Source organism: Excalfactoria chinensis, chromosome Z (genome assembly GCF_039878825.1).
Source record: "Excalfactoria chinensis isolate bCotChi1 chromosome Z, bCotChi1.hap2, whole genome shotgun sequence".
Classification (NCBI taxonomy): Eukaryota; Metazoa; Chordata; class Aves; order Galliformes; family Phasianidae; genus Excalfactoria; species Excalfactoria chinensis.
Genome location: NC_092857.1, coordinates 62281929 through 62309709, shown reverse-complemented (window position 1 = coordinate 62309709; position 27781 = coordinate 62281929). Strand labels below are relative to the sequence as shown.

Genomic DNA, 27781 nt, shown 5'->3' with positions numbered 1-27781 from the left:
ACTACGTGGGAAGATGTTTCTGCTGTTTGCCTCCAAATACATGTTCCTATGTTCATTACCTAGAGCTTACGCCTATGACAGTCACTCTTCCCAGCAATTAAAGCTCCCAAACACAACACAGAAAAGCCACGGAGAGTGAAGACGGGGCCTTCATCACGTACTGAGTAGTTCTCAACACAGCGCTTGTCCCAGTTCTCACCTGTTCCCAGAGGCAGGATGGCAACAGAAGGCTCTGAGCACACCAGCTTGTGTCTGATCTCCTCCAGCGCACCCAGAACCCAACCCACGGTGCCATCACCTCCGCACACCAGCACTCGGAAAGAGGGGACTTTGGAGAACATATGAAACCTCCATTTAGAAACAAAGCAAAGGGGAAAAGAAGCATTACAATGCAGTACAAAACAAAGCAGTCTCTACCTGTGTTATGTAACATTGCTGCTGAATTCTTAAAAAAGAGTGAAAACCACCCTCCCCTATGGCTTTTTGCAGCTGGAGATCAATTATTAACCACTTATTTCCTCACCAAACAGGCCAGATTGTTGACAGCTCCCATCTGAACACCCACAGAGCTTTCAATCGTTGCAGAGGCTTTGATTTTTTTTTACGTAGTCATTCCTGTGGTGCCAGGTGTGGAATTTTGATAGCGCTTTTTCTTCATAGAACTATTTTGTTTGTTCTCACTCTTTTTTGGCCTGTCATCCTATACACAACACAACGTCCTGCGAAGTAATTTCTACTCGCACCTCACGACAAGCAGTAAGCAAGCAGAAGCATTTTGCTGTGCGTCTACAGAAATACTCGGCGGGTAAAGCAAAATGAACTAACTACCACAGCTGCAGCTTCAACTAACGCTAGAAAGACAACAGAACTACGGAACTCAGACCGAAAAGTTTGTGCAACTTGTTTTACTCGCTGCCTGCACCAGCTACGTTTCTCTCTCGAAAGCGTTTGTTTTGAAGGCTGTGTCACAAGAGTTCCTTGTTAAAACTGCACTGCGTAACAAGGCTACTCCACTCCAAGTAGGCTGCAAACATTGCTTTCAGTTTTATGAAGTGCAAACAAAACGGTGCTGGCTGAGCCCAGTAGATGGTTACTGCCTCCCTGCAATCCCATTCTGTTCTGCTCCTCAGACTGAGAAACGATGCAGCTGTGATCAGGCAGGCCCCATTAATTCTGCAATTGTGGCTAACTTTCAAGAGTCAAAATAGAAAATGTTGTTATACTTCCCTGTTTGTTTCCACAGCATGTTAGAGGAAATAAAAGCAAAAATCAGCATTTTTGTAAGGCAATGTGACATCTTGCTTTTGGCATCCGTTTACTTATAAAATATTCTTGTTTTCAGTGATAAGCATATTTGCATTATTGTAAGGGACATGTGACTTCCTCAGGACCTGGCATCTGTTAGACTTGATTAAAGCATATACACCAGGAACTAATCTGTTCTCTATAGAGAAGAGGAAAGTCTGTTTAAATACCAATAAGAACCAGTCCGATCCACCACTTTGCCATCCATGCAAAGGACACAATTAATATCCTTATAAGAACAGAATCTGATCTTTCCTTAAGAAAAAAACACCACAAAATACCTAACAAAGTCACATCAATAACTAGAAAAAACATCACAACTTACCCAGGCAAAGGACCACCATTGGTAAGCTCAAAGACCTGATGTGGATTCAGCAGCTTTCTAAAACAGTAGAGCAGATCCCGACCTTTCAGACCACCGCTTTTTGGATTCACAAAGACAAGAAGTGGCCAGCAGTTCTGTGGTATCTTGGAAGCCTGAGTGAAGAAAAGGAAAGATCAGCCAAAACCAAGACCAGGCAGGAAGATTCACTACTGCATCTCAAAAAGTATTTCCTTATAATTCCTTGATGCTTAGTGAAATGAAATCCAGATTCAATACAAAAAGAAAGGCTCAACACCTCGACAATCAACAAGGCTATCTGCTGATATTGCCTTTCTGGAGAAATCTTTCCTTAACCCACTCCAGCTACACTCAAACTATTAGTCCGGCCTGATGTTAAAAACGAAGGTATTGCAAATAGCCTTTCTTCCACATATTCAGTAATGACATGACAAAGAACAGTGTGAAGGATAAGGTCATTTCCAGGATCTTTCGTTGCAAAGACAGAACTGCTTTCAAAAACAATCGAAACTTTTGACTTAAATTTTGCAGTTGTCTTAAAATACATGTTGATTTACAAGGAAAAACAATTTAAAGATGATTAGTTAAAAGGCTGACAGCTTCTTTTAAAAATACTTATTTTAAATCAGTAAGACTGGAGGAAAGTCAGTGTCACTTCAGGCTTCTATAATGGCAAGGAGAACTGGGAAACTATGTGCCAGTAAGTCTCACCTTGAGAAGGTGATGGAACAACTTGTTCCAGATGTCACCTCCAAGCAAGTGCAAGGTAAGGTTATCAGAAAAGGTTACTGGAATTCAAGGGGAAATCATGCTTGACCACTCTGTCAGCCCTTGTGGATGACACGACTGGCTGGACAGATGAGGGGAGAGCAGCGAATGTTGCACACCTTGACTTCAGAAAGGCTTCTAACCCTGTTTCCTATGACATCTTGTGAGTAAGCTTGGGAAGTGTGGGATAGATGAGGGGACAATGAGGAGGACTGAAAACTGGTTCACTGTCAGAGCTTGGAGAAGCGTGACCTGGAGGCTGCAGCTAGCACTGCCGCCCAAGGGCTGGAACTGGAACCGGTTTTGTGCAACATCTTCATCAATGACCCACAGGAAGGGAGAGAAAAACACTATCACCAAGGTTGGAAAAGACCCCCAAGATCACTCAGTCCAAACATCCACCTACTGTGGGAGATGGAGAGGTCAGCTCGGCCTTGTTGAATGCTGACCTGCTGATAGTGAGGCTCTGGAAAGGAGACAGAAGGTCTGAACAAACATGGGTGTTTTGTATGTAGGCATAAGATAAACTCTCTGCTGATTATGAAGACTTGTTATGGAACTTGCTTGCTTTCTAGCTAATGAATTGTTAGTAGAAATGTACTGAATACACGTGTTAGAATATAAAAGGCTTGCTTAGAAGAGTAATTGGGGATACACATGGTGACTGGGATACACATCATGATCACAATCAGCACAGCAATAAAGAAACCTTCCTGGCATGAGAACTCTGCGTTGTGTTGCTGACTCATGACAACTTGCCACCAGTACCAGTACACTAAACCATGTCTCTTAGTACAACAAGAGTCTACCTTCATCAAGTTGCTGATGATATACAGCTGGGAGAAGTATGATGATGTACCTGGACAGGCTGGAGAGCTGGATGGAGAGGAACCTTAATGAGGTTCAACAAAGGCACACGTAGAGTTCTACACCTTGGAAAGAATAACCGCATGCATCAGTACAGGTCAGGTGCAACCTACTGTGCAACCTACTGAAGGAAACCTGCTTCAGCAGTGGTGTTGGACTAGATGATCTCAGGAGGTCCATAGCATTCTGAGGCACCTTCCTTACACCACTGTGGAAGTCTGCTGAAGGGCTCTGCAAACACAGAAGTGCTGTGGGCACCCTGATGTCCTTCCAGGAGCCACAGTGAGCGTAATGCCTGCAAGTAGCACGTGGCGATTGAATGAGACAGCCAATCCATTGCATGGGGATGATGGGGAGAAATATCCCTTCTAGACTGGTCTTCAAACATTGCATCATCCACGCAGAAACACGATTTATGGCTCCAGAAAGACCAAGAAGCATGAAGGCGTCTTTTATTCATCCCGTCACAGTGAGCAGGTAAACCAAGCTGTGAGGTGGGCATACATTAACAGTCCACCAGGCATTTCAGCAAGTGTGCTTTGAAAGAGAAATGTCTGCTACAGACTCTGAGTCACGGTAATTTGTACTTACAAACTGGACAGCATTCAGGGAACGCTCATTTGTCACACAGCTGACAGGACCCAGGAAAAAAACAACAGTGCTAAAGAGAAGTCAGCTTAGACATGAATGATTCAGGGGTCAGTGGAGAAGCAGCATGACAACAACTGGCAAACATGTGAAGAGATCTGAACAGCAACAGAGGGAGGAAAGAGCACACAGCTCGGAGCTGCTGCCCGGGCTAACTACCAGGACTGTGAACTGAACCTCAAGCTACAGAAATGAGACCACTTTATCAAGTAAAGGTGGGGAAGGAAACTGGCATCCACTGCTGAGACAGCCATGCTGCTGCAGCATGTGAGCCAGCGCAGATGCTGGAGAGCCAAACAGTATTTTGGGGTTTGAATACTGATTCAAGAACTTTCCTCAAATGGTGCTTCTGTGGAGGAGCCAGGCACTAACCCTCTGACAGATGCATTAAGATACTGCAGCTGCATAAAAATCTGTCTCCTCTGTGTCCCTGCTTGCATGAGAATCATCCTACTCCATCAGTTGTGACTGCTAGGCACAAGGAGAAAACACAGCAGAAGTGTAATGCCAAGCAAGTGAGAAGGGTGACAGAGGTGAAACACATTTCTTCTCTTGCCTCTTCCTTCCTCTTGCTTTACGTTCAACAAAAAAGAGACATTCTTGGCCACAGACGTGACTATTTTAGGGGGCAAGAGAGTCAGAAGAGCCCAGAACATTTTTGAGCTGCCGGTAGAACAAGAGTGGTGAGACAAAGCTGGCAAGACTGATGACACACGGAGAGACAACCCCGCTGCTTCCCTGAGTAACCACCCTCACCCACACTGTGAAGAATGACGGGTCCAAATGAGCCTCACCTGCATCTTCAGGCTTCACTGGATAAGGGAAAGCACTGAACAAAACCCAATGGACCAAAACCATGATACATTTATGTCTGTTAAGTATATGGAAAGGACACGTGTAGCCAGTAAAGGAAATCTAAACTAATCACTGCATGCCACTGCAGCAAAAAGGAAGCACTTCTTGCATTGCAAGGTCAGCAGCTCAAGGATCCTCACATCCAAAGAGAGGGGTGGATTTCCTCCCCTCAAGCCACCACAGGCATTATACAAACAGTAAACAAAGGCTGGCTGTTCAGTCAAGCCCTTTTCGTAGCTCTATCAGCCACTGTGAAGGCTCCTCTGAGAGCTCTGCCAGCAGCGAAAGGCAGCGTGCTGCTGCAGGGAAAAGCTGTTTTTATCTCTTCAGACCTTTTTTACTTCTTACATTTGAGGATTTCACCTCCAATCTTTTCAGCTTTCTGAGCAATACAGGCTATCTGGAACTTCTGCCGTGGTCCGGGGCCCAGACATGTGGTGTGAGATCTTGCTCCAGCACTCGTAACGCTGCAAATACGTATGTACAGTTTCCACAAAACTGCCATCTGAATTTCCTGTTTCCCAAGTGTCAATACTGTACCAGAAAAAATAACAGGGCAACATCTACCTCGACTGCTGTTAGGAGTCAGAAGCAGCTGCAAAGAATGCCTGGAACAAACAAGATATCTGCACACAGCATAAACTGAAGGGTCCGACCATACAAACACATCCTTGTTCAAGTATCTTCCAGCGTAAATCCCCAGTTATAACCATTTAGGACTGAAAAGTGGCTATGCAGACTAAACAAAGTATCCTAGCAAGGGCAGAAGTGTTGCCCTTACATTTAAGGTGCTTCTCACCACTGCTTATGGCTTAAAGGGTAAGAAGTGCTGCTAAATCCCACTGAAGGACCAACTTGTAAGAAAACACCTTTTACGTAGGTTAGAAGTCCCAGAACAAGCTTGCAGGCTTGCACAGGAGAGCAGAGCCGCTGCAGCACTGCCCACAGGGCACAGGCCCCAAGGAGAGCTGTGCTCTGCTCCCTGCAAAGCTGAGCGGGATGCTCCGAGCAGGGATGCATGACTCACTGCTGAGGAGTCCCTTCCCTTCCTCACTGTGCTGGAGGAGCAGTGCCTGCAGCGGGGCTGTGCTGGCCGGCACTCAGGAGGGAATTCACTGCATGTGATTGGGGCACTCTGCAAGTCACTGCACGGTGTTTCATTTGTCAGGATCTGCACAACGCAGCTTCAGGCTCCAGCAAGATATCTATTACTCATGCTAATCCCCTCTCTGTTGTGCATGCTGTGTAATCACATCACACGACAACAAGGAACAAGGCGTTCTGTACCCCAGGCCTGCCAGCACAACACTTAAGGCCAATCCTTCCAGGCCGACGAGCTGCTTTCCAGGAGCTCTGGAAATGTATCAGCAACACAAAAACCGAACTTTTGCAAGAAGAATCCCTGCAGAACATCCCACACACAAGGACTCCAGCTTGCATCCCCTAGCACCAGATCCCCGCACACCTGGCCAGAAAGGAGGCCTTGAACCCACCGCTGTAGTCGAGGTGTCAGAGAGATCAGGGCAGCAGCTGTGCCACACTGCAGCACCTCCAGCAGCTGCTTCTTATCTTGGAGGAAACCAGCAGAAGGGTGGGAAGTAACTCCTTGCAGGGCCAACAGGGTGATTAACAGCTGCTGGCGGATGTGACCATGCCATGTGAGAACCGGGCTGGCTCTTTAGTAGGTGCACCAAAACCAGTGTCGAGTAGAGCTCACACTGGGAGAATGACAGATGCCCACGTGCTCCTTTACTTCTGTGCTTTCACACAGCACTAAGGAGGCTTCTTTTGTTCTGTTTGTCTGAAGCCAAGATTTGGAAAAATCACTCAGTAACCAAAGCACCATGACCACTTATCACTTACCACCAGTTCCCCTTCTCAGCCTACACATCAGAACTTCATTCCCAGTCCCTTCGTCCTTCATTCACAAGATGAAGGACAAGCAGAGCATACGTCACTATTCTCCTTAATTCTCGTAAGAGCGTTTCCTGTTGCTGCATTTAAATGGTTGCCTACATACAAGACAAACAAAGGCTGACAGTGCTACAGAACAGGAAGCTGGAAGGACCTCAGCAGCTCATCCAGCCCAACTGCTACCAGAGCAGGATCAACAAGCACTCTTTAGTATACACCGGCTAATTAGCCAACAGCAACAGCTGTGTGGCCTAAGCACAAACGGCACTTGAAATGATACTCATGTTTACTCTTGGCCCATTTGAGTGAGAGGACAAAACATGACTGCTGCTCCAGAAGTCATGCCTCCCATTTTATTACTTTGGCCCGTGACAGAGGCAGATGTTGGAGGTATGGCAGTAAAGGTCGAACATTCCCACTAAATGTAGTTGCTGTGTGACAGCTGGCAGCAGAAGGGAATAGCGATGTGGAAGACAAGCCATGTCCGGGACAGCCATGCACAACTACCATGCCACAAAATGAAAAGCATCTCAATCAGCTCACCCAAGCAAATTGGTGAATTATGACCAGGGAACTGTTTCAAAAGCTGAGCATCAGTGCGGCAGCATCAGCAATATCTCCAGAGTTTTTGGCAGGGGAGTCCCACAATGCTCTCAGAGGGACAGAAGGAACATCATGTGCAAGTTTATCACAACCTACTGAACGAATACAAGTTGAAGGTAACATTTTCCTGGATCACTTCTTTATCAGTGATAACAACTGGTCTAAGAGTCAGAGTCAAAATGGCAGGGCATGGAGTGGTGTCACGTGAATTCCCAGCAAAGATAAAGTTTTAGATGGAGCCCTGAGCAGGTAAAGTGATGTGTGCTGTCTTTTGGATAGGAAAGGGATGATCCTTCTGGAGTTGCTGGAACCTGGACATACCATCAACTCTGACCACCACGTCACGGCTGAGTAAGATGAAAGGTTGAACTACCAGAGTCAGGCTGCAGAAAAACACGATCTTTCTCCTGCAACACACTAACACCAGGCCTCACAGCAGCATGACGTACACTGCCAATCATGGTGCAACTGTCCTGATACACCCACAGCATAGTCTGGATTTGGCAACTTATGGCTTCCATCTGTTTGGGCTAATGAAATATGGACTGCATGGGCAACATCTTCCTGGCAAGAAAACTGTCACAGCAGCTATGAAACTGGGGAGGGGAGGGTCAGCTCCATTGGTGCAGATATTTATGAGCACAGCACTCAGGCTTTGGTTCATCACAGGCAAAAATGAACAGCTAATGATGGTGACTATGATGAAAAACAGTGTTTGTGTCTGGGAATCTTCTCTGAGATACAGTGTTAATGTGCTCTTTGTATCTAGTTGTAGTGTCCATGAAAATAAACAGGAGGCATTACTTTTGGAGTGACCTACGTGTAAACAGTACGTGCTCAAATGGAAAGAAAATGTACATGTACATGTACAGTCCTTCTCTCCTTCCTATACATTGGAAATTCAACCAAGCAGTCCCCTGAAACAGATTTGCTAAGAAACAACTTGCATCAGATGAATGATGGCAGCATTATCCGTATTGTCACTTCGACAAATCTAAGGTCAGAAATCCAGACACATACAGCAGATTAATTCACCTTCACACACTACACAACACACTGAGGCTTATCTTTGTGCTCCCATCTTTTTGTTCTGCTTCTGGCAGCAGGAAGAGTTGGAACCTACTAAGAAATCAGATTTGTTTCTAACTGTCTCACAAAATGCAACACCTACAGCACGTATAAGCACAAGGGGTTCTCAGGTAATCAGGTAATATTGCCAGCTACATGTAAGCACTGTACACAAAAAAATTAGCCACCAGAAAAACTCTGACAAGCTCAGGAGTCTTAATATAATAAGCATGCAGGTATGCGGCTATCAGCCTTGCTACTGCACTTGAGATCCTCCCACCTGCAGCAATCTCACAGTTCCCACTGCTGTGAAGTTTCCATCCTTCTGTGAAGTTTTAAAGAGGTCAAACTAAGACTTTCAGTTCTTTTGCCACAGTACGACTCCAGAAAGACAGTAAGTGCAAGATGCTCAGCAGAAAGTAATTAGGGCTACACTGACTTCTAGACACAACCTACGTTACCTGGGTTCAAAATGACTTTGCCCAGTGAACCATTTCCCACTCTCTATCCTGAATCTGCTTCATTAAAACAAAGCCTGCTAGGAAACCATGTGACTCATAGGAAAGTGGACTGTAAACACAAAAACATAACAAAATCAAGTGTGAATCTATGAAGGACTCTTGCACAAAGCCTAATCTCTGCATGAAGGTGCAAATTTTCTTTCAGAAAGAGGTGTTTTTTAGTTTTTGTTTTTTAACTGCTATGGAATTCAAGTAAAACTGTGCCCAACTTTCTGATCTTTGAAATAAACACCAGAAAAATGAACATTCTGCTTTTCCTCCCTTTACAGCTGTGTACTTATGCACGTAGTTCTTCACAATTCAGCAGCAGGACAAGTGACTTAAGTAACAGAAATAAAACCAATGCATGAAGTACAAACTCTCCAGTACGATTCCTCATCCCACTGCTTGGCTCAGCGTCACCGCAGGGCCTCCCTTGAAAGACATGAAGGTAAAACATTTTTAGTTTGAGACACCAGTTCAGCCACATCTCTTACCATAACTTCTGGAATCACCACAGCGTTCAGGGGCTTGTCATTGACAGTCGTATCCTTAGCTAGCATATATATTCTTTCAGCTTCAGAAAAGCACGAAATTTCGAGCACGACAGCGCCTGTAAAGACATGTTGGGGCTGCTTTTTGTATTTCCTATTATTAGAAAATCAACAGCGTTGAATCACAGCACATGTTTACTCGGGGTATCAAGGCCTTTACAGTTAGGTCTTCCATTGGAAGCCAGGACAAAGAAAAACAAATGAAGATAAAATACTGGCAAGTTAGTTTGAAGTAAGATACCCAGTCAAGAGGACAGACTTTAAAGACATGGCAGGACAAGACCAAAGACATAACGGACTGCATATGAAATGTAAGCTGGCAACAAAATTGGCTGCTATGACAACAGAAATGAGAGTCAGAAAGCATCAGAAACAAAAATATTCAGGAAGTGAAAAAAAACTCACAATTTTTACAGCATTTACTTATGTATTTTACGTACATGCTAGCAGTAACATTAGAACAAACACATGCAGGCAGGAAGACTTGGTTAAATGGAGTGGTGAGGTGGGTTCTATCACAAACACTACTATTCTCCTTTCACAGATACGGAGACACAGCTGACAGCTTTGTGCTCTTCCTAATGAGAAGTCAGTATTTACTATGTGGAGATTGCAAACACACAAAGGAAGCACATGTCAGCCTTCAAAACCACCCTGCAGAAAGATGCAATTAACAGCTACTGGGAAGGTAAGCCTCCCATAGCACATGGACACCAACACCTGAAAGTTCTGGAAAGAAACTGCACGCTTTTCTTTGTGAGCTGAACCAGATGCTGACCTGCACCCGACTGCTGCAGCAGTGCTGCACAGAGGCAGTGCTTCAGCAGCTCTCAGCAGCCCTGCCAAATCTCAGTCAGATAATATTTGTAAAGCAAAAGCAAAGCAGCAGCTCAGAAAAGCCTTTTCCAAGGAAGAACACAGAGATCAGCACAATGATTCTCTTCAGATTTCCAGCATTATGCTGAACTGTGATCTGTGTCAAACTGACCCACGAAATTAAAGAGCAGCATCGATTTCAGTGTTTCAAAGCCAAAATGAAGAGAAAGCACTCAGAAGTGCTTTAGGAGCACTGCAAACTTCCTTATTTTTATGACAGATTATTACCACGTTCTGGTACCGGTGGCACAAAGCCAACCTTTTATTAATAAGGTAACTCTTATCCCCTGCTTTCCATAAATATAATGCGATATAATGTGTTACATTTAATCTACAGGGCTGAGGTACGAGTAAAGTACTCTGAGCTTAGTACTGCAAGACTACAGTTCTGAAAACAGACTTTGTTTGCAATACTTAAAATCTTAATGCTTACCTTGTGCTTGATAAACATGACTCAGAGATACTACATTTGCTGCAAAGGGCAAAAACATAAACACATAAAACCTCGGGTACGCTTAGGGTAAATATTTAAAATATTTTAAAAAGTTACATAAATATAACATAAATAAATATTAAAAGTTATACAAATACATAGAGAATCTCCAGCTAACACTTTCCCTCTGCTAAGTTTACTTTACGACTCAGAAACGCTAAACTGATTTTCATAAAAGATGGCTCTGTACAATCCCAGGCATTTAGTTTAATTCCTCTTGAAGTCATATAAAAAGACTGGTAAAAACGCTTCCTCTCCTGAAACAAGAAGTGTGATACACTCCTGGCTCTGTTTACAGAACACATGGTTGGAAGAGTAAAATCGATTTCACTTCTTGGAAAAGCGAAAAGAAAATCTCTTCACTGAGTGCTTGTCTGTATCTGCACACACAGAGCTCACGTCTCCCTGTGACCAGAGACAGAGGGCATGGGCAATACCAAGGATAGTTAAATACAGGCAAGGAACGTTTATACATAAAGAATTAAACTGCACTGCCATAAAGTGTAAGGTATATTTGGTTCACTTCTAAAAAGTGGTATTATTTTCACTAAATAACTGGTACAGACACATATCACTCAAGTAACGTAGCGGTCATCCTTTGAATCATGACCTTTGTATATAAAGGTGAGCAGATCCCCATTTACTTACTCTTGATAGCTAATTCGTCCTTGAGAATATTCATGTACTCTTCAGGAGAAAGCTGGGGTGGAAGCCCACCAACAAACATATTCACTTGTACCGTGGATTTACTATTTTCCACTATGTAAAACCTTGTTTGATTCATCTGACGTATGGAAATCTGCAAAAATAAAGAAAATACATACACAGATGACATGACATTTTGTCAGAGGTTATCGGGCAACAAAACCCCAGCTGACTCTGCACTTAGTGACTGCATCCTCTCTGGATGGATCATAAACAGCGACAAACTTCATACCTTTCTTATGTCTTCGAGTCTGTTCAGAATCAGCTCCTGACTGTCCAACACCATGCGCTGAACTAGAGACAGAAGGAACACCAGTCAATGTGTGAAAGCAATGTATGTTGATATCAAGCTCAAATGAAACACAAAAGAACACCACCAAAATTTTAGGGAAAATTCAGAACATGGAGTACATGTTAGACTTTAAAACTACATTCTCTGACGAGAAACAATTCCCTGAAAACAACCAACTTCCATACTCTATTTTTGTGGCCATTCTCTGGATGTGCTCCAACAGCTCCATGTCTCTCCTGTACTGAGGACTCCCCATGTAGAGCTCCAGGTGAGGCCTCACCACTGCAGAGCATCCCTCCACCTGCTGGCCACACTTCTTTTGATGCAGCCCATGAAATGTTTGGCTTTCTAGGCTGTGAGGGCACATTGCTTGACTCTTCATTGGCACATCACTGCTTAATTATTTATTTATTATTTACTTACTTCTTTATACACTTCATTGGCTTTATTTCTGTCTCCACGATGACTTACAAATGAAAGAATGTAGCACAAATAGATGCAAACCAGCATAACGTCTGCTCAGTTCCTGTGGGATCACAGACTTGTTGAGCAGTGCTCAGGCTGCACATTACAGTATTTCATAAAGCACAGAGACGCTCCTCAGACTGACTAAGGAAACCTGAAAAAAGTGTCCCCTGAACTGCCTCAGGACTTGAATTTGGTCTTGTATGAGGGCAAGTGCCAAGACAGAAGAGAAGGAAGGGAGACAAATGAACGTTACACATAAGCATTCCTTAATAACCACAGTTAGGACATTTATGCAGGTCAAAGGTAGCTCCCCAGAACAAAGTATTAACATCCATCAGAAACCAGTAATTAATCTCTGCATGATGATGAAGACACAGGAGGGAACTGAATGCCCACAGGATAAGCATGACTGAAAATAATCTACATCACTTCCAACATGATGAAGTTTCATTTATGAAGGCATGTCATTTAAAAAGATAACTAACTGTAACTGTTAGAATAAGTGCTTCAAGATCACTCTGGTCAGTGCTCCTTCACTTACCTTGCTTACTGCCCATAAGCACTTCTACCACTTTGAAATTCTGGAGGCACTCCGCCTGCCAAAAGATGGAGCACACAAACAACTGTTTCCAAACATGACACAGTTTTGCTTGATCCTCACACGTTATGTTATCCACCGTGCACACAAAGCATGGAAAATTAAACATCTTAAAATCAATCTCAATTAAAATCAATCCCTAACATTGCAGGGAACACCTGATTGCCTTGAACGTTGGAGAATAAAGGCCAGGAGTTCTATCACTTGCAAGGATTTCTGTCACCCTGGACATACATGATGCTCAGGACTGAGCAAATCTTCATTTCAGACTTAGAGGCACAATGAACTCAGTTTGCATGCCATGGATCAAGATCTTAAAAGCCTCATCTACTACCCTGGCTTTGCCTGAAATTTGATGACCTTGATGAGAAAACCCTTTAAAAACCAACAGTATCAGAGAAAACTGCCAAATGCTCCAAAGAACTAAATCTCTCACAACTGCAAACTAGCTTCCCAAATACAGACATCTGAAGACATTTTCCAAGGCTAACTATCTCATTCAACTTATGCTTTTGTCCAGGTAAAAAGAGGTTTCAGACAAGAATTTCCAAGTTCTGTTAGAGGGTTTGCAACACCCAAAGAAAACTTACAAACAAATTCTAGAATTATCCTGTGATGCAAAAAGAGCTTCACAGCGTGTACACAAAGGCACAGGTTTACCCCTGTACCAATAGCTCCCAACAGGCAGCCACGTGCGTGCCCCAAAGTGCCCTGTAAGTAACTGCAGAAGATGATGGCTGCCCTCTGTGAGCATGGCTGCTCCCTGCAGCAGAGGAAATGTGCTGATTGCTGGTGAGCTCACAAACTGCTGAACAAAATGCACAAGCTACAGATTCACGTCTCCACAGCTGTGTGTTTGATTCAGGCTGACACTGTCTTGGCACACTCATAAATACTACCAACGTGTTTCATAGAAGTTGTACTATCTTGGCACCAACCATAAAAGACAGAGACTGAAAAGAGATCATATTCTATGGAAACCATGTGCATCTTCAAGAGACACAAGATGCATGTAACCATTCTCCAGTGAGGCTGGAAGGAACACAGAAGGTAAACCATGTGGGTGCCATTCAGCCTTGAGTTTATTCTTTGCAGAGACAAACATGAGTGTCTTAGCAATGACTGCTGAAATTCCCCAGCAAGATAAGATAAGCAGTGTAATTATATAGAACTGTATTTTAAGTATTTAAAGACATATGCAGACAGAAAAAGCATACTGCATACAACAAAACTTGCATTACAAGTAAATGTGCTTGAATGGGGAAGACTGATGGTAACTTTCAGTAAAGAGCAACTAGGTCCCCTGCTGAAAGACTGAAACATCCACAAAGAACTGCCTAGAAAGTGTTAACAATAGCAACATTAACAACAAGCGGAGCAATAAAAATCCTCCTCTGAGGATCTGAAGGTCACCCAGGTGACACAGAGACATGTTTACTATCTTGTATTTACCTGCCTTCCAAGTAAAGGAAGCACTTCTTTGATCACAGTCTGTGTAGTGCTATCCTTATTTACTCGAAGAGAAATGTATGCCATTCCCTCCCTAGGAAGAAAGAAAGCAACACTTACATTTTTCAGGACAATAATTTCACCTAATCACACCCCCTTTTTAAACTAGATGGCAAATTCACTAAGAGTTAGGAAGAGATTACTTTTAAAAGATGTTCTTTTAGTCAAATTCAGTATCGGCCCCAATTCAAGCAAACACTTGAACCAGTCACTAAAACTGCAGCACTGCAAATGAATCTGTTCCTATACACAGAACTAACAGAAGGTCTTGGGTGAAGTCTGGCAATGTAGCTGCAGTACTAAGATTAGCAAACGTTTACATTTTATTTCACTGCTCATAAGAAACGGATAGGTCATCAGCTAGTCTTCACTGCTAAAAACACTGAGAATGTACCATGTCAGTGGCAAATGGAACAGACGTTTTGCTTTTCCTCCTATTCTCACACCAGAAGCTGTACTAAATTCTTTGTTATTAACACTTCTCCCAGTAGAACATCAAGCTGTCAAACAATGTGTATCTGTCCTCATTTGTTCGCAGATGCAGTTCAGGTAAAGTTCCATCTTTTTGGTGAGATGCACAGTAAGAGGACCGAACATAACTTGTTCTGCACATCTAGAAGAGCCCACGAGCAGGCTCCCATGCACTGCAGTGAATAATGTGCATACTACTTTCTCAGAAAAGAAAGCAAAAGAATCCACCAGCACAAAAGACAAATACACTTTGTTACACTAATGAGATCTCAATGTCTGTTACTTTCTGTACAGCTACAAAGGACAAACGCAGCTAAGCGAGACAACTTGATAGTAAAAGAGACAAACACTCACTGCAGCCAGGCAGGATAAATTCTGATCACCTCCTCATCCTTTGGTTTGGCTCTAATAATCCAAGCTTCAGGAACAGACTCTCGGAATACTGAGCCCATGTTGCTGTCCTCTGCAGCATCGTTCCTGTTGATAATGTCATCAGACAGCAGTGCCTGCTGCGTAAAGGTCTGCAGCTCGTACTCCTGCTGGTCATCATTTATATAGTATGCTCTCAAAGCAGCTTCCTACAACACAGAAAGATAAATTATCGTTTCCATGAAATGGCACAGCAATACTCACACAGTCGCTGACATTCACAAATACGCTACTTGCAGAATCAACCTTTACAACACTTTTTAAGCTCAGAATAAGAAAGAAAAACAACAACAAAGCTTTAAAAACAGATTTTCATGGGAAGACATTAAAAAAAAACACACAACAACAAAACAACCAACCCTGAGTTACCAGAGGGAAGGAATCGGTGGGAAGCACTGATCTGAGCACAGTACTTTTCTCAAGTGACAGTCACTTAAACTCCATGTTTAAAAGCAAAATTCAGCACCAATAAAGCTGACGTGCAGTGCAGGCAAAGTCAACCCCACAAGTTATGCTTGATTTTGCACACACACTCTGCAGTGTGCACAGCCCAGTAAGTCTTAGGAACACTGGCTGTAATCTGACCTAGAATTATATGCAGCAGCCTGACAAAATGTGCTTAAAAGTAACAATCCTAAATAAAAGCACATTCATCCTGCTGGGCAGTTTTCAATGGAGACTATTGATATGTAGAACATTAAAAGTGATTCTCAGAACTCTCGCTGATTTTAAGCACATTATCAGGACAACAATTTCAATGAGCTTCAAGCTTCAGTAATTCTGAGGTAATGTATCCTACAGACTCCCCATGACAACTGCTTTATGACTTGGGAGTCCTTACCATTCAAAGGTGCAACTCTCCATACACTCTCTGTACAGCATGGGGTCTCTACTTAAGTCATAAATCAAGATCTATACAGAACACATGGATGAGGAGAGTCATCTTCCCACCCAGCAAAGAACACTGAAACAGCTGGACAGCAGACTTTATGTAATCAATAATTCACTGCTTTCACAATCGAGCAATGAACGTCAGCACTGAAAGCACAACAGTGGTGGCTATGCAGCATCAACTTCAAACTATTAATGGAGACTTCCGATCTACAGAAGAGGAATGAGATCTAAGCAGCTGATTATCTAGTACAGTATATATGTATATATCCTGAATACATCCAGCTCACATCGGTAAGATCAGACTTCAGTGTCATAACAGGAAGGAGAAAGACTGCTTAACATGCTGCATATGCTACAACAGACTCTAGACAACAGTATCTACAGATGTATTACAGTAAGAGCACGACGCGAAGAAATCAAGTTACATTAAAATATTCTAGACCACTTGCAGATTTTGCTGTTGAGTTACATTTGTACAATCAATAGCCTTTGAATATTGCAATATACAAATTATTTGCTCCTTCATGACACTGCAGTATTGACCTTCACTGGGTACCTTACCACAACTTCTTCATTTTTTGCAATCCTTGGAACTGAAATCAGTCGAAATTGATTGCGTTTCACTGCGTCGCTCCCATCAAATATCTTTAATGTTTGTTTACCTGGATGAAAACAATTACTGTATTTCAATAACACACCCCTCAAGTCATTGAGCTACCTGCACAGGAATCATACAATGGAACTATTCAAAACCAGCTTTTAACCCAGTTAATTGCTTTTTTCATCACAACTTACAAGCCTGAACTTCTTTGTTCTGTCAGTGCACATTTAGAACAGACATACATTTATGGAAAAATATAGAAGGGTACCTTAAATAACACAGAATTTTGGTTATCAGGGTCATCACTTCGTCATTCTCACCATTCATGACTGCCCTTATTATTGGCCAGTTCAACAGTGTGAGCAGGACAGGAAGGACATGTACCGTACCAAGTCCAGAATGGCTCATAAAGATGATGAAGGGACAGAGGGACAGGAGTATCTCTCATATGAGGAGAAGTTGTGAGTGTCCATAGCAGAGAATGAATGCTCAGGGAGTCTTACCCACATCTTTAAGTTTGTAACAGAAGGGTGTAGATTTGAACAGATATAAGAGGCAATAGACAAACATTTTTTCTTGGGTTTAAATGCACTGTGAGATTGGTAAATTACTGGAACATGTTGTCTAGAGAAGTTGTATGTCTCCATTCTTGAAGATGCTCAAAACCCAACTGGACACGGGACGTCATTCCTCTTTTGTTTTGGTCACAGTATGAGCACATTTCAGTACAACCGATTCTCACTTCTGAACTATCCTATTACCACCGCGCTGAGAGGGTAAAAGATGTTCACAGCTTTTTAATAGTAAAAAAATGATCTACTACTCATTTTAAAACTGCTGGGTTAACGTCAGAAAAAGTGAGATTATTTTAGAAACACGTATCTGTCACAGTGCACGGTTACTGCAGCATGAACAGATTTAAACCACAAGACACTGTGTCCTGGGTGACCTTATCTTGGGCTAATATGGCTTGGGAAAACACAACAAACATGTTACTGAGGCACAACCAAGGTTCTGAGTTTAAACTTTCATAACAGTATCTCTACTGTTTTCTCTAGCAATCCAGATGGTAGACAACCATCTGAGAATAAAAACAGACATCCAAGTTTTAGTGCTTGTTTTCATTCAATCTGCCTTTGTAGCCTGCTTGTAAGATACTAGATGTGCTGACAGAATGCTCAGTAATTTTATCTGAAGGTTTTTACGAGCTTTCCGCTTTGTAAGATGAGACAAACAGTACAAAGGGCTGTCTTGACTCAAACTGGTTTGCAGGGAAGAATTTGGATCTCAAGGATGTTCCTTACGCAGCTTTGCAGTACACTCAATCCTGCTTTCTTATAATAAAGTTATTTATCATATCAAACAATTTCTATTTATGAGGAGGAAAAAAAAAGCCACAACACTTCTCACTTCTTTTCTACTGTCCTCCTTATGGGGCCAGTTTTACTAGAACCTGATGAAAGCTGCCTCTCTTGCAGATGAGCTTCTGGGAACAAACAAAAAGCCAAACAGCTACTCATTTAACCACAGTCATCTGGAAGACCATTTCTGGACTAATTCAAGTACAAATCCACATCATGAAAGTTACTGGGTGTCTTCTGTGAGTCTGGATACATCGAACTAACCTTGGAAAAGAAGATCAACTATAATCACTTTTATCATTAAAGAATGCTCTTTCACTCTTCTGCTCCAAATACAAAGTTTAAGAGAATGATTCTATGATAGAAATGAGGTGCACGTCTCACTTTCTGGTATAAAAAATTATAACATATATACAACAGATGCACTGAAATGTTATAATTTCAAGGAGTTATTGCCGAATTTACAATGTTAACATTTCACTGCAGAATGCTTTTGCTTGAGAACTTTCATGTTTCTTTAAATGCACCAGACTACAGAATATCACATTTTTTCTCTGGAAAACATTTTATTGATTATTACTTATGATTCTTATGGGCTAGCCTCAATAAGCAGCTGTGTACCACAGAGTCGCTCACTGTAGAAAACAGAACATCACCTCCAGCTCAGCCAGAACTCTCAGCTCAAAACCAGGGCTGTTCTTCATGATTACCCTTCTCAAGGGGAAGACGACTACAAGGTCAACTGCAGGCCTAACTTACCGAACTATGAAACTACTTTTATGAGGCTAAAGTACCAAGTTTTACTGGGGAAAAAAATAGAGATAAATAGCATTTCTTGACTCACATCCCTGCACTTAAAATAAAACCCTGCAGAGGGGACAGCCTCTGAAAAGACTGATGTGTGTCTCACGGCACAGAGCACAAGATGACAGTTTTTGCCATTCAAGAAAAATACAGGATTCTATCAAACGTATTGGTGGAACTTAATCTGAAAAGAGTGAAATTGTAGCTATGCTGCTTACCAAGATCCATCCTTCCAAACAAAATGTGTGCTGTCTGCACGCCTTCTGATCTCATACAGTGCTCAACATGTGTGAATTTTGGGCCATTTTAAACTGGATTTCAGAAAAACATGGGACAGGTACAGTTACCTGGAATTGGTTTTAGCAGAGTACAATGCCTCCTTTTATGGCAGCTGAACATTTTGCTAAGCATCTTTAGAGGAAAAATCCCTAAACACCCATACATGCTGCCCTTGCTCACTGCTGAAAATGGTGTATTCCTGCATGAAGAACTACAGTGAAGGCTTCCTCTGCTCTGTCAGGAGGCTTGGGAGGAGACATAAACAAGCACTAAGTCAGTGTCTTGGTTAAAACCAATAAAAGAATGTTACGTGCCACTTTAGAACACTATCAAATGGTTCTGACACACAGAAAACAGATAAGAAAAAAAAAAAGAAAGCAAAGAAAAAAGAGGGAGAAGCAGCAATGAGATCTGCTGACAAGTCTCGTCACAAGGACCCTTAAGACTGGTAATAACATCAGCTATATTCTTTCCACACCCTTCTGGTAATGATGACACAGGGAGATCCTACAATATTCCCTCTTAAAGATACTTGCCAGAAAAACTCCTTAAATTTTCAGAAAGTATGTCTAGGAAAAATGCTTGACCTCCCTAAAAAAATACCTACAGTAGTAAATGTTTTGACCACCAGCTGGTAGGAGACATCAAGGGTGAGAGGAAAACATTCATAGAGCAAGAGAGGGACCGGGTGACTCAGAGAGAACCAAACCAAACAGGCAGCAAAGCTGGGGAGTAAAGGTTGCTCCTGGGGAGAGAGGGGAACTGGGAGATGCTAGTGATGGACAGCTTACAAAAAAAACCTGAGCACACAGCTCAGAAGTGAGAACAGTAGCAGTCCATATCAAGTGTCAGAAAGGCAGACAAAGAGGGCTGGAGGGAAGAAGAAAGAAAGAAAAGCACTGCAGAGGAAAAGGGAAACAAAACAAATGCAGCATGTGATTTTTCAGAAGACTTGCTTTTCTTTTCCAAGCAGTTACAGCCGAGGAAAGGAAATCAACTCTTACAGCCTTTTCCAGCATTCAAGCCAGTACCTCAAAAACATCTTCAAATGCAGATTAACTTGTGGAAGAAGTTTTCACATCCTGTACAGCATTTCAGCTTGCTAGTTAATGCCTCTCAAAGTACCATCAAACATAAGCTTTTTTGAGAAAAAAAGTAGAGGACGTGGAGAAACATCATCAATCAAGCACTACCTATAATGGCTAAGCTTTAAAGTAAATAAAAGCTGCTGAGGCCTTACTATGTAGAATTCAAGTGCTCTCAGTGTTTTATTGATTACTGGCAAGCAGAATCTGATGTCCTTCCACATTCCCAGATCCCTGCACATTGACACAAACGTAAGAGTCTGCAATGACTCGTTTTTCATTTCAGGAGCTATTGAGGCGGCTCCTCTGGGGTCAATTTGTTGCATGTATAAAACAAGCCACTGCCCCCACTGTGTCTTCATACTACCATGATATAAGGTGAACGAGCTTAAAGCTGCCTCAGGCGTCTCGAGCTTGAGAGGACACATCTGTGGTAGCAACTTAGCTGGGACCAATGCACTGTGTGCTGTGGAAACCAAGAAGATCTGCTCTGGTTCAAATCAAATTCAACATCCCACCTCAGACAGGACAGGTGTTGCACACTTCTGAAAAGTACCCCTGAGGAGCACTTTTAATCCCACCCCTAATCCCAGCTACAGGTGCAGCTTAATCAAGCATATATTCTGGGGTGAGCTCTTGTTTCCATGTAATGCAAGTAACTGCACCAGAAAGAGCATTCACATCACGTTAATCTTTCTATTACTGTAACATTCAGTTCTCGAGTTACATGTTTGTTCACCACATAGACAAACTCTCAGGAGGAGGCCCATGCTCCCAGGAATGAGAACTGAGTCCATTTTCAAACCTGTTTGTAATTTTTTTTCAGCAGATCTTTAATATCTATCATCTCAAAGTGAAGGATGGTTGTTCTGACCTTCTTATGCCTTTGGTTTCAGTACCTAAGTTTCGTGATTGACTTAACATATTATCAATTATCCTACTATGAGAGCGAAGTAACAAAGCAGATTGCAAGCCACTAATCCAAATTTTCGTCTAGTATTAATCTAAAGACTTTTTGTTGAAAGAGCTTTAAACAAACGAACAAAAATAAAATAATTAAAAAATAATAAGAATCCTATTTTGAATTTCTGTTTCTACAGCAACCCAGGCAGCTACATCAGGTATCAAGTATCATGCTTTTCTGCTTACTGGTAACAATACAGGGACTGGGATGCCCCTTAAATCATGGCTGGCGTCAACATCTGAAAAGCAAAGGTTTGACTAATACACAAAGCCCAGAAAACATGAGAATTAATGCACTTACAAAATGCTTTGGAAGTTGCCAGCCTGGCTCAATCCTGCTACAGAGGAACACATTCATTTCTACTATAGCATGCTTGATCAAAGCTATAAATGCACCCAGCATCTTAATAAGATCCAGATCCAGCTATCTCAAAGGAAGAAGTTTTGAAAAGACACGATGTCCATCCTATAAATTATTTTCCTGCCTTTAGTTGGTTACCACGCTGAGTGAAATGGCTAGTTGGGATTTATGTCGCATGTTCTTTTCAGAAGTAATTGTGTGCTGAATTACTGAAGAGCAGAAAGGAAATTCAGGAAAGCTAAATTTCGTGGCTGATTTGATGGGGTAATGAATCGCTTCTGGTAATCTGCCAGTGGAAAGCAGAGATGAGATGATAAGAACCCTGGATGTGTGCTGGACCTCAAACTGATTCCTGGCACTAGCAGAATGGCTATAAAATAAATTAAGATTAAATGAATTAAATCCTAGAACAAATGAATATTTACCACGTACTGCAACTCTACTTACTTGAATCTGTTGAAATTTGGACATCTTTTGCTGGTCCCTGTGTTGACCCATCAACATCATCCCCTTCATCTGTGAAAAAAGGAATATTTTAAGGGAGGACTCTTTTATCTGAACTAGGTAAATAAAAGTAGTTGCTGCTTCAGGTTTCCATAGATGACTGACACAAAAGAGTCCAGTCAGAAGAAAGAAGCTTGTTTTCTTCTGGCTATTTTAGAATAAAGATCCATATTATACAAAGTGTTAATAAAACATTACCCGTTGCATTGTTGTGTAACTACATTGACAGCATATGTGAAGCCCTTCCACTGTTAGCTCTGATACTGCCATCAGTGCGTTTCATCCCTTTCTCAGACTGTGACATCTGCCTAATACCAAATCACATACAGTAATTCCACAAATAAGTTTCACCTTTTGTCAAATCAGTGCAGGAGCCGTAGTAGCAGCTTGCCAGTCAAAAGCACGGATATTATATAAGTAATTTCCATAAGTGGAAAAACAAATTTGCAGACATGAAGTGAGAAACTACTGCGCTCCAGAAGCGGACTTTGAAAGCAGCTCACCTCCCTCAGCAGAAGCTGGAAGATAACATCTCCCATTATAACACAGCCTGCACAATCACACATTCAATACTTTAAAAAGACCATAAGAAAGCCTACTAACATTTAAATTTGATTCTACAAAGATAACATCCTGACTGCGTTATCATTCCCAACACTCCAGTCCATTAAAGGAAACTGGTGTAAATCCAAATAGTGATATATTTTTCTTCTCTAAGGGAAGCAGCATTGCCACAAAAGCCAACCCAATGTACTGATGCTATCCTGGTTTTCATACTACCACCAGCTGAAATTCTCAGCCAGTCCTGATTGGTCTGCAAGTCAGATTAACTTTGTGAACTCTTTGAAAGGGCAGAAAATAGCAGGACAAGGGGAAATGGCTTTGAGTTGAAGGAGGGAAGATTTAGGTTGGGTATCAGGGGCAAGTTCTTTACTATGAGACTGATGAGGTGCTGGAACAGCTGCCCACAGAGGCTGTGGATTCCCCAATCCATCCCTGCAGGTGTTCAAGGTCAGGTTGGATGGGGCCCTGGGCAGCCTGGTCTGGTATGAAATGTGGAGGTTGGTGGCCCTGCCTGCAGCGGGAGGGCTGGAGATACATGATCCTTGAGGTCCACTCCAGCCAAAGCCATTCTGTGATTCTATAAACAACAGACATAGAGGCAGAACGCAGGAAATCAGGGAATAAAATATGGGAAAAAAAAACACAACCAAACCAAAACATGAAAAATAAACACAAAAGTATTAAGATAGAGCTTCAGACTAATAAAGGTGTTAGGGAAATCAGAATCCTGATGGAGGAAATACTTCCAAGAAGCAGAATTACAACACGTGAAGAAGTGTACTCAGCAGGAGCCCTGAAGTAGAGACCAAGTAAGTTACAGAACATCTGGTTAATGCTTCAACAGACGTCAAGAATAAACAACAGTAATGCTTTTGAGTTGTTGTTGTTGTTTTTAATGTACTTTTTTCTTTAACATGGAAGTACTGAGGTCGCTGAGGGAGGGCATACTGACAACTGATCAATCCACCCACACAGCATTATTGTAGAAGGGCACCATGGTACCTCCCCTTCCCCTCAAGCCCGTCCCTGACCACCAGCTAAGGGCTGATCGACACAGCATTCTTCTGATTCAAAGGACACGACCTACACTTTAATTGAAGGAATGCAAACAACATTGTTACTACAATAAACTTGAATGCGTATAATAAAATTGGTATGGTTAACAAGTACCCTATACACCAAAGTGAAAATCTTTCTCTTCCATCATTTAAAATAATGAAGAAGAAACTAGAAAGAGCAGCTATAACCTCGGATGCTCCCCCCCAAGATGGTCTGCATTCAAGTTTTGTTTAGAAGTGAGTTATAAATTAAGAAAAAAAGAGCTTAAATCTGACAAACTAAAAGAGTACACCGCTGTTTAAAAGATAAACTTGTTTAAAATCACAGACATCATACCAAAACAAGCTGTTTAAAAGGCTCTTGATTAACTTTTGTTAATAGCATAAATGTTCCTTCACTAAAGCTTTTGGGAAGCTTGTCAAATACCAAACAACACACAAATCAAGATTCATAAGGACTTTCCTAGTATAAACGAGCTCATCTGCATTACTTATTCCTGGTATCAAGTTGGAAGAATTACAGACTGCACCACTTCCAAGTATGTGCTGTACTTCACCTTCCCCTGGCGAGGAAGCAAATTCATTAAAAAGAAAAGTAATTCACTGAGTAAAGTCAGGTCCATCAACAAACAAGCCACATAAGATTCCCTCTAGCCCTGTACACTTTTAAAGGTCACTTCAGTGCATATACATTATGTAGGCTTAGGGTCATGTACCTCCTGCAGTAGTATCACTGCTGCTGTACCTTCTGAATATGCCAGCACATAACTGCCAACAAGCACACTGAACGCAATCCTAGGAAGAAGCTCAGAGCAAAAAGCTCAACAACAACCCGCCATGCTGAGAAAAGAGCAGCTGTAAACATCTGACTTTCAGGACTGTATTTTACCTGCCTTGTATATTGTATTCAGAAACAGAATCAAAATATCAATCAAAAAATACTTCAGTGGTTCCAAAGAATTCCCTTGATCCTAAAGAGCTGTTAAACAAACACACACTCTAGATGGCAGCAGAACATTACCCTGACAAATACATGACTTCCAGCACACAGGTCCCAGAAGGGCAAACACTTAAAGAGGGGCAAATAACAATGTTCTTACAAATCACAAGCTAAAGAAAGAACAGGTGTATCAGTAAGTGTTTACTGAAAAGCTTTTACCTGATTCTGTTTGCAGGTTTTCTGATATTCTAAAACAGTGCAGTTTGCTGAAGTTGCGAGAAAATAACTGCACGCAGCTTGGAGGAAGGATCATACTCCTTAATCTTCCAAAGGTACATTCTGGTGTGACAACCACATAGCAAGCAGCATGAGCCTGTAACCACGAGCATCAGTTAAACATCTTCCGAAACACCATGAAAGCAAACATGCATATAACAAAATACGCTCTGCAACGGCAAAAATTTGGGTAGGATGTTTATGAACCTTTTGTAAATCATTTTCTTTACATCAGTCGTTTTATCACACTAGATTTTAATCTGTTCCATTAAGCTGTTAAAGTTTCACAGTGAAGAAACTGCAAGCACGACAAATCTACGTGAGAAAGGCACGCTGCTTAAACTGAAGAACTTTTAAATAGCAGTAACCTGCTATTAGTGTAAGCATATAAGCAACTTGCTGGCAAAGACTAGGTAAGATTCTGGGGTAAGATATGCTTGGAGCTCTACTGTTTCTGCCTTTTTAATTGTCCTAGACCCTCCGCTACTGCTGAATATGCATGCTCTGTAACTGCGGCCGTGCCGCATGTCACATTTGTGAGGCTGTTTGCAGACAGCTCCTGCCACCTGAGAAATCATGAATCGGATTCCAAATACAAAATCACTGCTTTTAAAATAAATAAGCAAATAAACAATTCAAACAATACCTGAAATATGGCAAAGCATCAAGCTTTCATTTTAAATGATTATTACATTGTGTGCTTCACCATGCGTTATGCGACAGATTGATTTAGTCCACCAGATGCATATCTTGGTTCCCACCTGCACCTGGTACTAGCTTACACTGCAATTATCTTTAAACAAAAGGTAGTATTCAGTTGAGGGACTAATTCTGATCTACACAGCAGACTGGCATTCATGAAAGATACTGAAGGACAAAGTTGTCCTGCACAGGAACTGTCAGTCATTTGGAAGGGAAAAAAAGACAGAACCTGGTATTTATTCACTACTTAAAAATGAAATTCCAGGTTAGGACTGTTCAGCACTGGCAGAGGAATGTGAATATTGGAACGTAACTCTTTGACCTTTTGTAACACATGTGAACTAAAAGACCTTCAGCTTTTGTGCATCAGAATTAACTGCAGGCTTACAAGCTGAAATCTGTAAGCATAAGTTAGGCTCCGTTCAATTTTAACTCCACTGCTCATACGTGAAGTTTGACTTTGCAAACTGCTCATTTTAGTGGCTAACGAGAAACAAAGAACAAAATGTTTTCTTCCTACTTCATAAACAGGTTGGAAGGAACCTTAAGGACCATCTAGCTTAAATTCCCCTGCTATGGGCAGGCATGGCACCAACTGATACATACACACACAAACACAGACACACAAAAGCATTCAATATACGCACACATTTTCTATATACGACAATATATCTGGTTCCCACAAATATGGCCAACAGCACAACATACCAGGATGCCACACCATTCACATCTCATGCCAGACAGCACCTCGGAAGAGCCACAGGTTTTTTTGCAGACTTCACAACGAGCTCCTGAAGGAAGGTTTCCCTCCCTCCAGTGGTGATGGTAAGTGTCCTGGTAGAAAACATCACAGATTAGCATTGCATCTGACAACAGCTATAGAAACATCTTCAAACTAATTTAAAACGAGTAATTCAAAAAGCCCTAAGAAAACAATCTGGAGCATTTGTTGTTGTTGTTGTTGTTGTTGTTGTTGTTTTTACTAAAAATAAGACCCTCAACAATCTTGTATTATATCTTGAATCATAGAAAGAACTTACCAAACTACCAAACATTTACTATATGCTGCTTTGTATTTGCAGTCCACCGAAAAGAAACACTCTTAAAGACTAAAACATAAGTCCTGTAAGAGCAGTGCTGTGCACACACTAGACAGTGGGAAGTCAGGAAGTCTCATCTCTGACGGACTGCAGGAAGACAGGAATGTCGTAATGGGAACAGCCTACTCTACAGGAAAAACATAATTTCATTCCAGCTTCCACAATGTAAGCACTTAGAAAGACACCACATACTGGTTACAGCTTTTAATTAGGACACTGTACACAGTGCACAGACTTTCCAGCAAGAGTTCTGTAAACCTTGAGAATCTAAGTTCATCTCACTATCTGCAGCACATTCCATAGCCAGAAGTCTTTGTCTAGAGACAGGGCTGCAAAAGAGCTTTGTAATCTGTCAGCCTGTGCAAAGTAAAGAACAACCCAGAAAACAACAAACCAAGCCGTCAGGACTTTTGTCTCCTACACCTCTAACCCTTATTTTTGCAGTGAAAATGTGCGAGCACTTTCTGCATCAGGCAAACTGACACTTACGTGGTCCTGGTGCCCATCCTGGTGACACTGCCGGCAGTCGCTGCAAGCAAACAGGATGCAATCTGTGTGGACGTGCAGCTCACAGACTGAAAAGATGAAAACAAGAAAATCTCTAAGTCAGAATCCCTTGGTTCCCGCAGCTCCTCTGTTCCTCCTCCAGTACCTTCCTGCAACACATTTTCATCCCTTCATGCTCTTTTCTGTTCAGCTATGGTAGGCAATAAAAGATTACCAGCACTACCTTGAGTGTTGCTCCACTTCCTTTGTGTTAATGCAGCAAATACGAGGAAAGGCTGAGATAACTTTGCTTAGATCTACTACTTGCCCTTTTTCTTCCATACAGCAAGCTGAATTTGTAACAACTGTTTGGCTTATTATAGCTTTGTATCACCTTTTTATGGGGAAAGCTGCATGCTATCATGCTTTTTTTTTATCATGCTGAATTCCACTCTGATTTAATCAAATCCAAAGAACTCAATGTTAGAAGCAGGAACAGAAAGTTCTGCATCTGAACACCAAGTGTTGAGCCTAATG

The 27781-nt window shown here is 41.9% G+C and overlaps 1 protein-coding gene across 1 annotated transcript in view; it reads right to left on the bottom strand.

The window, feature by feature from the left end:
• DGKQ (diacylglycerol kinase theta) overlaps positions 1-27781 on the bottom strand; it is a 70058-nt gene that overhangs the window by 16104 nt on the left and 26173 nt on the right. Inside the window, 14 exon segments of the mRNA XM_072359435.1 lie at positions 200-348; positions 1631-1782; positions 9369-9484; positions 10735-10773; positions 11443-11593; positions 11732-11793; positions 12801-12855; positions 14310-14400; positions 15192-15415; positions 16722-16822; positions 22062-22130; positions 24900-25053; positions 26367-26492; positions 27248-27333. Of these exon segments, the coding sequence (XP_072215536.1) occupies positions 200-348; positions 1631-1782; positions 9369-9484; positions 10735-10773; positions 11443-11593; positions 11732-11793; positions 12801-12855; positions 14310-14400; positions 15192-15415; positions 16722-16822; positions 22062-22130; positions 24900-25053; positions 26367-26492; positions 27248-27333 (1575 nt within the window).